This window comes from Ornithorhynchus anatinus, chromosome 9 (genome assembly GCF_004115215.2).
Source record: "Ornithorhynchus anatinus isolate Pmale09 chromosome 9, mOrnAna1.pri.v4, whole genome shotgun sequence".
Lineage (NCBI taxonomy): Eukaryota > Metazoa > Chordata > Mammalia > Monotremata > Ornithorhynchidae > Ornithorhynchus > Ornithorhynchus anatinus.
Genome location: NC_041736.1, coordinates 57,423,258 through 57,436,167, shown reverse-complemented (window position 1 = coordinate 57,436,167; position 12,910 = coordinate 57,423,258). Strand labels below are relative to the sequence as shown.

General features: G+C 53.9%; 2 protein-coding genes across 13 annotated transcripts in view; one reads left to right on the top strand and one right to left on the bottom strand.

Annotated features, from left to right (window-relative positions):
- The window catches only part of EML6 (EMAP like 6), a 144,092-nt gene extending 134,826 nt beyond the window's left edge, over positions 1–9,266 (top strand). For all 4 annotated transcript variants that reach the window (XM_001509924.6, XM_007672024.4, XM_029071718.2 and 1 more), the window contains 5 exons: positions 614–776; positions 1,851–1,954; positions 2,655–2,808; positions 3,685–3,785; positions 7,356–9,266. In XM_001509924.6, the coding sequence (XP_001509974.2) occupies positions 614–776; positions 1,851–1,954; positions 2,655–2,808; positions 3,685–3,785; positions 7,356–7,380 (547 nt within the window). In that variant the 3' untranslated portion in view covers positions 7,381–9,266. The remainder of the gene's footprint in view (positions 1–613; positions 777–1,850; positions 1,955–2,654; positions 2,809–3,684; positions 3,786–7,355) is intronic.
- A 147-nt stretch (positions 9,267–9,413) lies between these two features.
- RTN4 (reticulon 4) overlaps positions 9,414–12,910 on the bottom strand; it is a 72,345-nt gene continuing 68,848 nt past the window's right edge. For 5 of the 9 annotated variants that reach the window (XM_029071723.2, XM_029071724.2, XM_029071725.2 and 2 more), the window contains 4 exons: positions 12,820–12,889; positions 12,009–12,055; positions 10,986–11,044; positions 9,417–10,470 (listed from right to left, as the gene is read on the bottom strand). In XM_029071723.2, coding sequence (XP_028927556.1) covers positions 10,428–10,470; positions 10,986–11,044; positions 12,009–12,055; positions 12,820–12,889 — 219 coding nt within the window. In that variant the 3' untranslated portion in view covers positions 9,417–10,427. Of the gene's footprint in view, positions 10,471–10,985; positions 11,045–12,008; positions 12,056–12,819; positions 12,890–12,910 lie in introns of all 9 variants that reach the window. The other 4 variants (XM_029071720.2, XM_029071719.2, XM_029071721.2 and 1 more) reach the window with 1 other exon arrangement.

Sequence of the window (12,910 nt, the reverse complement as noted above, 5' to 3'; positions counted from 1 at the left end):
TTGGAAGGTCTCTTATCACCAACACATCCTCCCAAGTGCTTAAGTCTGGTGTCCATTCATTCAAGAATATTTATTGAGCACTTACTATATGAAAAGTGCTATTTTAAGCACTTGGGAGAAGACCCTGTAACAGTTAGCAGGCCCATACGCTGCCCACAACTAGTTTATAATCCAGAGGGGGAGACAGACATCAATATAAATACATGAATTACAGATCTCTAAAAAAGTGCCTTGGGGCTGGAGCGGGGATGAATAAAAGGAGTGTTCTGCACACACAAATCACGATTGTGGCATTTGTTTAGTGCTTCCTATATGCCACACATTGCCCCAAGCGCTGGGGTAGAGACATGATAATCAGTCAGATCACACGGCGTTCGGTTAATACTCCCCGCCAGTTGTGTGTGTCTGTGTACTCTCATAAGTGCCTTGTATGGCGCTCTGCACACAGTAAGCGCTCAGTTGACTGATTGAATGATCTGGAGTGAGGGCGGTGAAAAGAGGGGTGGCTTTCCCAGCTCTGAAAGTTGGAGGCGTGTTTCCTGGGCACGGAATGTGTCTGTTGACTGTGCTAAATGAATAGGGCTCAATGAATAGGACCGACTCTGTCTTCCAGGATCAGCCCCGACAACCGTTTCCTGGCGGTGGGCTCAGCGGAGCACACGGTCGACTTCTACGACCTCACCCAGGGCACCGGCTTGAACCGCATCGGCTACTGCAAGGACATCCCCAGTTTTGTGATTCAGATGGACTTCTCGGCGGACAGCAAGTACATTCAGGTGCGTCGCCGGGCCAGGCTGGCCACCCGCGGCCCAGTCGGACCGCCACACGCCTCTCCTCCTCGGCGGCCTCCTTAGGCTCGAGGGTGGGGCGGGGGTCAGTCACTCAGTCCTACGTATCGAGTGCTTACTGCGAGCAGAGCACCGTACTAAGCACTTGGGAGAGGACCACAGAACAATGTAACAGACACGTTCCCTGCCCAGAACGAACTTACAGTGTAGAGCTACAGTCCGCCTTGCAGTCGTTGTCAAGGATGAGGCCTTCCGTCCCTCCCCGCAACCTTTGTCCTGTCCGCCCGGGGCACAGGGGTCGAGGAAGGAACTCGGACAACGGGAAGCTCCTGCCCGGACTGACGGGAGAGGTGGTGGAACAGACGGCCTCGCCCCTGCCCCCCGGCCCCGGGGGCGCCGACTGACGCAGTGGGGGAATTGGTGGCAATGATTTTAGCGGCCACGTCTCCTTGACACCACTCCACGTGGTGGTGGAGAGGGGGCAGGGGAAGGCAGATCTCTCTTCCCTCCCCGAGTCCCTCCTGCAGATGCAAAGGATCGGGGTTGGGGTGGAGACAGGCTGGCGGGTGGAAGGGCCCAAGAGTTGAGTTCAGCGTGCGTCCAAACGGCATTGGACACTGCAACTTCTATTCGCGAGTTTTCCTGAACGTTGGAGTTCCTTGAAAGGAACTGGGTTTTGCGCCTCCGCCTCCCAATGGGTGATGGGAGCAGCGGGTAAGAGTCCCGGTCCTAAGGCACGCCCCGAGCCTGGGCCGGGCCAGAGCAGGTGGAGAAGGACTAACGCGGCCTTTCCCTGGGCCACTGGGGAGACCGGGGAGAGAAATGGCTCCAGCATGGCAGGGAGGTGAGGGGGTTGGCTGCCCTTCTGAACCTGCTCTGTTGACCAACAGGGATCACCTCCCCACCGGGGCTGAAATTCACCCAATTTCCCAGGCCGTGGCCTTGCCAGCCCTAGGTACCTTTTGAATGTCCCTATTTCCCTCTGCTGGCTAATAGAAATGAAGGGACTGGGGCAGTGAGAGCCTGCCCTCTCCAGCCGCCTTCCCGTCCATGCCCTTCCAGGTATCCACGGGGGCCTATAAACGCCAGGTCCACGAGGTACCCCTGGGGAAGCAGATGACGGATGCCGCAGTCATCGAGAAAGTCACCTGGGCCACTTGGACGAGGTCAGTCGGGTAAAAATGTTGAGGAGAAAGCCTCAGCCCTCAGCATCACCCTCCTGCCTCCTCCCCCTCTGTCCAGCTCTGGGGAGGGGCCTGCAGCTTCTGGGCTAACACTGCAGCCAAACTAACTACTGGGAGCAGCGTGGCCTAGTGGCTAGAGCACGGGCCTGGGAGGCAGAAGGACCTGGGTTCTAATCCTGGCCCTGCCAGGTATCTGCTATGTGACCTTGGGAAAATCACTTCACTTTGGTATGCCTCAGCTATCTCATCTGTAGAGTGGGGATTAAGAGTATGTGGGACAGGGACTGTGTCCAACCCCAGCACTTAGTGCAATGCCTGGCACATTTAACAGATGCCAAAATTGTTCTATTATTATTATTATTGTCATTATTATTATTTCGGAGCCAGGGGACAGGACAGGCGGTCAATCTGGGGAGGGTGGGGGGATGGGGAAGCCTTGGACCCAAGTAACCAACCCCCCTCGCTCCAGGAGTCGGTCCGGCACACGCGAGCCGGAGCCAGAGGTCACCAAGATGACCGGGACCTCCCGCGGGGAGCCGAGGGGTCCGTCTCAAGGGAGTTGGGCCCCGGGTGGTCCGGCTGCCTTCCTCTTGTCTTCCTCCCCGAGGGAGAGGACGGTGGCCCCAGTGTGTCTGTTGTGTGTCTGACGCCCATCCCGGTGTGCCCCTTCCCGTCGGCCCAGCGTCCTCGGAGACGAGGTCATCGGGATCTGGCCCCGCAACGCCGACAAAGCCGACGTCAACTGTGCCTGCGTCACCCACGCCGGTTTAAACGTGGTCACCGGGGACGACTTCGGGCTGGTGAAACTCTTCGATTTCCCCTGCGCCGAGAAATTTGTGAGTCGGGGAGCTTGCGCGCCAGAGAATTACCTGTCTGCCCCCAATAACCCAACCCGAGCTATCTGGTCCAGCGTGGCCTAAGACCCGGCACGCACTGCAGTCCATACACGGTCCACCTGTCCACAGTCCTGCTGTCGTGCCTGGGCTGCTTTTGGAGATGGGGCCAGGCCAGGCAGGGAGTTAGGTTTTGGGGGACCCGAACCGGCCCGAGCGCAGTGAGCCCCTGGCCCATCAGCCGGCCCAGACCCGCGTAAGGCTCTTCCCGGCATGACCTGCTGCAAAGAGCCTGGGCCTGGGAGTCAGAGGACCTGGATTCTCATCCCAGCTCTGCCACTTGCCTGCTGCGGGACCTTGAGCAAGTCACCTAACTTCTCTGTGCTTCACTTTCATCATCCGCAAAATGAGGATTTAATATCCATTCTCTCTCCTACTCAGATTTTGAGCCTCATGTGAGACGGGGACCGTGTCCGATCTGTTTATGATGTATCTGAACATGGCTCTTGGTAGAATATTTGGTACTTAACATGCACTTAACACAAACCACTCTTATTAGGGTGGTGGTTTATTCATTCATTCAGTCAGTTGTATTTATTGAGCACTTACTGTGTGCAGAGCACTGTACTAAGCCCCTGGGAGAGGACAGTACAATGATTGAAGAGACACATTCCCCGCCCACAAAGAGCAGGGAGTCTCAGGAGCTGGGCGGTCCAGCGTTGGAGATCCAATCCACTTGGGGTCGCAGGGAGAGGGAGGGTCCCCTGGATTTCCGTCTCCTGTTTTTATAGACTGTCAGCTCCTCGAGGGCTGGGAGGCACAAACGCTCAGTACAGCGCCCTGCACACAATAAATACCAACGCTGGCTCTCTCTCCCAGGCCAAACACAAGCGCTACTTCGGCCATTCCGCTCACGTGACCAACATCCGCTTCTCTCACGACGACAAGTACGTGATCAGCACGGGAGGAGACGACTGCAGGTACGCGATGCGGCGGGCGGGGCGCGGCCCCGACCCCGTCCCCGGCCTCCCCGGCTTGCCGAGGGCCCCCGAGTCTGGCTGCAACCTACGGGATACCGGTCCTGGGGAAGGGGGAAGGGTTTCCGCAGTCCACTTGTGTCTTAGTCCCGGTGCCGTGTGACTTCTGGCCTTTCTCGTCTCCCATTCAGTCGAGAAGGGCCGGAAAGATTGAGGCTAAGATTTAGGCTGTCGGTCATTTCTCGCCGGTGTTAGTGGCTAGTGGCCGGTCTAGCGGCCTTCCTCCGGCGGCCTCCCCACAGGCCAGCCGAGGGCGTCTGCCGGGTCGGCCTGCCGGGATAAAACCACGGCGGCCACCGCCCTCTCCTCCCTTCGGCGAGAGCCACCGGCTGGTCCCGACCCCCTCCCGGGGCCTGGGCCCTGGGTCCAGAGGCGTGCGCGACCCCTTCCCGCCCGGGCTGGCCCCGCCCGGGGTCGGAGAGGTCGCCGGAGGTGGGTGGATTGGCCGAGACCCGGCTTTCCTTCTAACGCCGTGGTTTTGCTGAGCGAGGGCGAGGCGGGGGAGGGGGCGAGACGGTTCAGAAGCGATACCGCCCCGCTGCATCCATCCCCTCCGCTCCCCGGGCATCCCGCGGCGGGCAGAGCTGAGACTGCCTGCGGGATGGCGGCGGGGTCACGGCTCGCACCGGGATGCTCGCGGGGCGGAGGCCAAGGCTTCCAAGTGACAGGGTGCCTCCCGGGCCGTGTTCTCCACCGGAGGAATCACTGCGGCGTCTTTCGGCTTGGTGGCCGGTGGTGTTCCCTGTTCCTCGGGGTCTGGGACTGAGGTCAGAGGTCACAGTGTCGCCGTCCTCGGATTCCTGCTTTTTGGAGAAGCGCCACCCTGTGGCTCTTTGGATATTTGTCACATTGGATTCCCCCCGAGCGGTGGTGGTGACAATTACTTTAATAATAATGTTGGTATTTGTTAAGCGCCTACTATGTGCAGAGCACTGTTCTAAGCGCTGGGGTAGACACAAGGGAATCAGGTTGTCCCACGTGGGGCTCACAGTCTTAATCCCCATTTTACAGATGAGGGAACTGAGGCACAGAGAAGTTAAGTGACTTACCCACAGTCACACAGCTGACAAGTGGCAGAGCTGGGATTTGAACTCATGACCTCTGACTCCAAAGCCCGTGCTTTTTCCACTGAGCCATGCTGCTTTATACTAATGTTGGTATTTGTTAAGCGCCTACTATGTGCAGAGCACTGTTCTAAGCGCTGGGGGAGATACAGGGGAATCAGGTTGTCCTATGTGAGGCTCACAGTTAATCCCCATTTTACAGATGAGGGAACTGAGGCCCGGAGAAGTGAAGTGACTTGCCCACAGTCACACAGCTGACAGGTGGCGGAGTGGGGGTTCGAACCCATGACCTCTGACTCCCAAGCCCGGGCTCTTGCCACTGAGCCACGCTGCTTCTCAACTTTATGCGGAGGGAAGCCAATCAATCAATCAGTGATGTTCCTTGAGCGCTCGCTACGTGCGGGGCACTGTACTAGGCGCTTGAGAGAGGACGGCGTAACAGAATTTAGCAGACACGTTTCCGGCCCACAAGGATAGCTGTTGGTGAGCAAAGGGAGAGAGCGGCTCCTCCAGGCAATAATAATAACGATGGTACTTGTTAAGTGCTTGCTGTGTGCCAAGCATTGTTTAAGCGCTGGGGTAGATCCACGGTAATCCAGGTTGTCCTAGGTGGGGCTTGTGGTCTTAATCCCCATTTTACAGATGAGGTAATTGAGGCACCGCAAATTTGTCCGTCTCCCCCCGATTAGACTGTGCTCCCGTCAAAGGGCAGGGACTGTCTCTATCTGTTACCCATTTGTCCATTCCAAGCGCTTAGTACGGTGCTCTGCACATAGTAAGCGCTCAATAGATACTATTGAATGAATGAATGAAGTGACTCGCCCAAAGTTACACTGTTGACAAGTGGCGGAGCTGGGATTAGAGCCCATAACCTCTGACTCCCAAGTCCGGCTCTTTCCGCTTAACCATGCTGCTTCTCTAAAAATTCTCTAAATTTTCCTTTTTTGAAGCAAGCCACTCAGTCCATCAGTGGTATTTCTTGATCGTTACTACACACAGAGCACTGTACTGGGCACTTAAGAGAGGACAATGTAAGAGTTTAGCAGACACGTTCCCGGCCCACAAGGACAGCTGTTGGTGAGCAAAGGGAGAAAGCGGCTCCTCCAGGCAAGGGGGGGGCGGGGAAGTGAGAGGGTGCGGCTGCCCAGCTGAACCTGCCCTGTTGGCCCACAGAGTAATCCTCCCTGCCAGGGCTGAAATTCACCCAATTTCCCAGGCCGTGGCCTGTGCCAGCCCCGGCTACCTTTTGAATGTCCCCGTTTCCCTCTGCTGGCTAACAGAAATGAAGGGACTGGGGCAAATAGGCAGATTGAAACCGATCAATCATCGATTATATTTACTGAGCACATAGTGCGCGCAGAGCACCGTTCATTCAGCTGCTCCAGGAGGAAGTCCAGGGTGATCCCCCAGCAAGGTAGGCGCAGGTGGATGTGGGCATCGTTATGTTGAATGTTGGGGGGAGAAAAAGGTATCAAGTGTTTCCTAAGGCTCATTTCCTTAGAGGCTTAAAGAAAACTGGCAAAGCAATGGGTCATTTTTCCGTGGTATTTTTTAAGCGCTATGTACAAGGCACAGTACTGAGCACCTGGGGAAGATACAAGCTAATGTCCCACATGGAGCTCATAGTCTTAATCCCCATTTAACAGATGAGGGGGCTGGGGCCCAGAGAAGTGAAGTGGCTTGCGTGGGTCACACAGCAGACGAGTGGCAGAGCCAGGAGTAGAACCCGGGTCCTCCGACTCCCAGGCCCGTGCGCTTTTCAGGGGGCCACACTGCTTCCCGTGGTTCGCGGAGGAAAGGATCTGGCTAAACTGCGTTGGCGGATCGGAGGCGATCAGCCACCCGACCCAGGGCTTCTCGCTCCAGGCAACTATGCCACGCTACTGCTAAGGTACCCGAGGGTGTAGCCGGGGCGGGGGCCAGGCCCAGACCCCGAGTGGAATGGAGGTGTGGAGTCCTAGGTGACGTGTTCGTGCCCGCCACAGGGTACCGCCCACCCTGACCTACGCAAGGAAACTGGAGCTGAGATTTCCAGCCGGAGAATTCTCTGACGGAGCAGATCTCCTGAAAAGAACTCGGGAGTTGGGCGTCGAGACCCAGGTTCTAGTCCCCGCTAAAGTACCAGCCTATTGTGTGACCTTGTGAAAGTCGCTTTACCTCTCTGGGCCTCAGTTTCCTCACCTGCAAAACGGGGTTAAGGTCCCCGCCCCTCTTCGGTTACGGGCCCCGGATGGGACAGGGATCGAGTCTGATCTGATGCTCGCGTCCATCCCCGTGCTTAGCGTATAGTAGATGCTTAACAAATACCATCGTTGTTAGGTTATTGCCCGTTTACTATGCTGTGATAATAATGTAGTTACTAAGTGTCAAAATACCTGTAGGCGAAAAAAAAGTCCGTCGGCTCCGAACTGGAACCTCTGCAACTTCTTTCCCGTTAATTTCCGTCTAGTGTGTTCGTGTGGCGATGCCTGTGAGAAAAAGCCCCAACTCTGCTGCGTCGCCACCTCGAGCGACACCTGCGGGCACGTCGGCCCCTCTGGACGCTGCGGCTATTCCCGATGCGCTGCAGGGGACGGATGCCCTCGTCCCGAAACCCTGGCTCCGGGGGAAGCTTTCCCGCCTGTGGCACACCCGCTCTCGAGACCAGTAAGGAAGCCTCACGCCGAGTGTCCGCAGAATCTCCCCCGGCCCTCCCGCCAGCCCCAACTCTAAACCTCAGTCGCCCGCACGATTCCGGAGCTCTTGATTGGCAGGGGAACTCGAGAAGGGATTTTTGGAGCACGATTCTACCCACGTTAGGAAGATTCACCTTTGGCAAAAACGTTTTCTTTAAATCAGAGGCCGTTCCACACCCAGTGCTGGCAAAGACGGTGTCACGCTGCTCTTCGCTTTCAGCTTTCAGCAACCAAATGAGCCATGTACAGAGTCGAGGTTGTTTTTGTCTTTCAAGTTTAGTTTGCCGAGTTTTCTATCCGTGAAGTGCCTTTGGAAGTTTCAAGTTGCGTGGGTTGTCCTCTCAGAGCCCACAGAGCTCTCTCTGCTTTCTACCCATGGTGCTATCCCCTTCGACTGAGGAGGGCTCACCAGGCATCCTTAGCAGACGGGTGGGGTTTCCACAAGGGAGGCTTTTTTTTTAATGCTCCGTAACTGAATTCCGACTGGCCGGCCGCGGGCTCCCCAGGTCGCTGCTACAGGTGGGCGGAGCCGGCGGCCAGGGCGGTGTTTCAGTCCCCGGGGGGAGAGCCTTGGCGGCGACCTTGACAAGCTGCCGTTTCTTTAAGCCGCCATCTCGCCAGAGGAGCCCAACTGGCAGGTGCCGGGAAGCGGCCCGGCCGACCGAGCCCGCTTTCCGAACCCCGCCTGCCTTCCCGCTCCGGGCGAGGCGCTGGTGGCGGCCGGCCCTCGGCGCACGGGGTAGGAGGGAGACCAGTTGACCACGGCTGATTTCTCCTAGGTAAGAAAAGCCCTGCCGGGTGGGTGGGCCGGGCCTGAGCTTCTCTCCGCCCCCTCCCCCCCCCCCCCCAGCCCCTGGGGCTGACCCTGCGGCTTAAGGGGAGCGGGCCCCCCCCTCCTTGCTCAGCGCATCCGGGGAGGCCGAGCTCTGCACACTGGGGGCTCTAGGATTGTAAAACAAGGAAAAGATCGGGGGGAGGGGGAAGAGACCGAGTCCCCAGCGCTAGCCTTCCTACAGTCGGTGACGGTTCCCAGCAGGTGATTTCTTACCCATCTTTTACCGAAGCAGCAGATCCAAAATGTGCTGACGCTGAGAGGGAAGGAAAATGAGAGCATCCGTGAGAGGGAGGAGAAATGGACGGCTGGATTTAATCCCCGGGCCAGCAACCACAGTGGACTAGGTCAGTGGGTGATACTTTTTTTTTAGCCACACGTCATATAAAATGCCTTATGTGAATCATCACAAGTTAGAGCTCTCACCCGGAGTCCCTATGCAGTCTTAACTTTTGGTTCGGTATTAATACGAATACGATTAATAAGTTAGTCCCCTGGTGGCGGTGAGGCTCGGGTGATCACCTCGTTTGCCTACGTTGTACTGGTGTTGGCCTTTCTCATCGACTGTAGCCTGCGTAAACAATAATCGCGTGGAAGAATAATGAACCGATCCGTGGTGACATGTGATTCTGTATTTAAGAGCAATAGTGTCTGTGTCAGAAAGAAAACAAAAACGAGAAACCTAAGTAGAATTTGTATACATTTCTAGGGTATGATTTCCTGTAGGGTGAAAACTTGCACTGTACTCTAGCTCCTGTAAACAAAGATATTGGTGCATGGATTTATTTTTCAATTGTTGACATAATAATTTGAAGATATCTGTTGTCAAATAAATTTGGTTAAGTAAACGGTGTGAGCAGGACCCGTATAAATGACTGGTGACATAACGAGCGGGGTTTAGGGCGGCACGCCACCTGTTAAATCGCCCCCTCCTGTAACAGGACGCTAAGACCCTTGAATGATGTGCTGCAGTTTCAAGAAACCAAAAATCTCCCAAACCTCCTTAAGTCTATAAGCTTTATTGATACTTGTTTGTTTTTTTACATTTCACAACGCATTCCACAGACTTAGTTCATTCAGTACAGCTTAAACCGCAATTGTATAAACTTCATGTGTAGTTTCTTGCATAACGATATTTGCTATTCCCCAATCACATTTTTTGCAGCATTAGATATTCAGTCCACAGATTCAGAGATTTCAATGACAGAATTAACTACTGCAGTGGGTTTGTGTAACGAAGTGGGTGTTGTAGTTTCTCTATGCGCAGGGCCTTGTTTTCTGTTGGTTTTTCACTTTAAAAAAAAAAAAAATCCCGAGGCTAGTGTTCCTAGAAACCTTTTTATCTTTTTCAAGCTTATGTGCTATGGAGCTACTCAGAAATCAGTCAATTCTGACCTATCAAGCACTGTGGAGCAGCTGAAAAGGTCTAAGCTTTGTGAAACACTATATATATTTATATATATTGGCAATTAATGGAACAGTAAAATCACAATACGGCTAGACTCATACCAAAAAGGCAAGCATCCTTGCTCTAGTGGTACGCTCTCCTACACATTTCATTTTAGAAAATCGGCAATCTACACAGACCATACACAGTGCACAAACTGTGAGAAGTGTTATTTGTTCAGCTCCCCCCCCACCCCGACTCTACAAGTTCCTGCAACACCCAGCCAGACTACCTCCAATGAAGCATTAATGTACAGCTTTCTCAGATCTCCTGTATTTAAACCAGTGCCTCACAGGAAAAAAAAAAAAAAAACAAAAAAAGATGATTAGGTTTTTTTAAATCCATACATAGCAGCTTACAATACTTAAAATGATGAAACACACATGGCAGTCAAGACAGGTATTTTTTTCCCCTTCAAACACTGCGTTGCTAAAAAATAAAGATCTGTGAAATTGCACTGCAATGTCAAGGCTCCATCCTTCCCTGACCCTCCCCTTGGTAACTCCCAATGCATTTTTTTCCCCCCTTGACAATGAATTCCTATTGGTACGCTTGTTCCTGGCTTTTTCACTCAGCTTTGCGCTTCAATCCAGGGATCTTAGCTTGGATTCTGAAAGGGGAAAGGGGGGGTGGGAGGGGATGACACAAAAACACAGAGTAAGTCACTGCAGAATCCCTTTATGCACCTCCTTTATAGACCACGAGGACTATACTGCAAAACAGCTGTGTGTTTTAGTATCTTGCCACCCCGGCAGGGAAAGGTTAAAGCAGCTAGCTCCCCGTGGGTGCTGAAGACCGGTCCGCTCTGAGCCAGGAACGGCCCAAGATGGTAGCGCTCAGGGCAGGGGTTAATAAACGTAGCCAACGGAAGACAAAAAAAACCCAAAACAACAACAACAAAAAAACCCCTCCTCCTCTTTTGGGACTGCAGTGACCCCAGTTATCTGCTGAACTCTAATACCCTGCGCCACTTAAGAGCGGGACAACTTCGTTTCAGGCCGGAGGTCAAGGAAGTGTTGGCCCAAGGACGGCCCCTGGTCTGACCTGGGAGTGGGCAGGCGAAAGGCCTCGCTCCTTAAGACACCCGACTGCAGTGCCGCCAATACAGAAGACGACGACACTTACTTGGCCATGGCGTCTTTAACGTTCTTATTCACGAGCCCCAGGTAATGATCGATCTGAGTCTGAAACAGAGGGAGAAGAGGGGTTTGCGTGGAATTACCCTCGCCGGCGAGTCTCGACCGCAACGACCCCGGTATCGACCTGCGGGCCGCAGCGATGACAGTGCAGGGAAACTGGCCCTGGGCCCCGCCTGCTGACCTCATACAACTGTAAGTCTTTTTCTCCCACGTCTCCTGGCCCCTGGATAAGATCGAGGGCTCCACTTCTAAGGGAGCTGGCGCTAAGATGATCCACATATCCGAGTAATAGTCCTTCACTTTAATTTGGTATTTGTTTAATGCTATGTGCCAAGCACTGTTCTAAGGGCTAGGGTAGATATGAGTTAATCAGGTTAGACACAGTCCCTGTCCCACATGAGGGAGAACAGGTATTTAATCCTCATTTTACAGATGAAGAAAATGAGGCGCCGAGAAGTGAAGGCCCAGGTCTCACAGCAGGCAACTGGCTGGGCTGGGATTAAAACCCAGATCCTCTCTCAAAGGCCTGTGCTCTTTCTGCTAGGCCACATTGCTTCTCTACTGTTTTTCGCTTCTAAGTGAAAAACAACCGTCTCGCTCAATCCATCAGTGGCATCTGAGCACTTACTCTGGGCCGAGCGCTGTGCCCTCGGGAGGGAACGGTACAACAGAGTTGACGGAAAACATTCCCCGCCCACACCCCTGGAATGAGGAGCGACTGGTCCACACTGATGCAGGTGGTTTGCTACTTAAACATCCTTACCTGAAAATTCTGCTGGTAAATTTTTTTCTTTCAATTTCGGAGGAAAGCTTAGGGTGGGGTGAACTGCCTCTTCACTGATGAGGGGTGGCCGCCAGTGTAAAGGAAGGTGAGCTGGCCCTACATCTTTCCCTCCACCACCGCTAGTGCCCGAAACCCAAACCCCTAGACCTGCAGGTAGACGTCACATTACCCATGCAAGGAAGCCTATTCCTTGACCTACTGAGGATTTCACCCAGTTCAACTCACCTGATGCCTTTCATAAATTACAGGAACACTGAAGAGTGAAATCAAAGCTGGAAAAGAAAAGGAATTGAGATGCAAATGGGCACAGACTGAAAGGAAAATGAAACGCCCTAACAGGATTATTTATATGGGGCTGCCTGGAACTGGTGGTAAATCCGGCAATAGGGGCCCGTGGCCACAACTGTTGGCTGGTTGGAGAAGGCGGATCAGCAGCGTTTTGACAGGATGGTCACTGGCTTTGACCGTGTGCATTTTAGGAGCCAACACGCCACCGCCTTTGTGGCTACAGCCACGTGTTTTGGGTCTAGGGCAAGTTACGGAAAGGCCATACAAAGCCACTTCATTCTGCGAATACCATTTCCCAGTTTTAATTTCCATTCTGTGGGCACCTCTGTCTGATCTGGCCCTTGCAGTGAGTCGTTAGATAAGCTGGCTGATGGTGCCCATATACACAGAGGCCAAAGCCCCCCCGCCGCCAGCTTTCAACGGGCCAATCGCCTCAACAGAGCCCGAAACCAGGAGTTGGGAAGTGTATCCGGGCCGTCGAGGAATGGGATCAGGCCCGGTGCCATTGGAAGGCCTCACTGTGACCGACAGTTGGCCCATGGTCTTTGAGAACAAAAATGGAATGGTGGACAGGAAAGAGATCAGGAGCCTAATATCCTTTCGGGATCGTGCTCATTCTTCCTTTCTCAACTCGCTTTTTTCATCAAAGATCATTTGCCCGTGGGCCATAGGGATATTCTATTCAGGTAAGGTGGGGACTTGGCCTCTCCTCCCCATGGCTTTGTCCCCTGCTGATTGGCAAACTTACCCAATATCAGTAGTGTCAGACCATTGAACAAGGCACCGACGTAAGTGAATACCCACATCAACACTGCAAACTAAAAGAAAACAGGATTAAT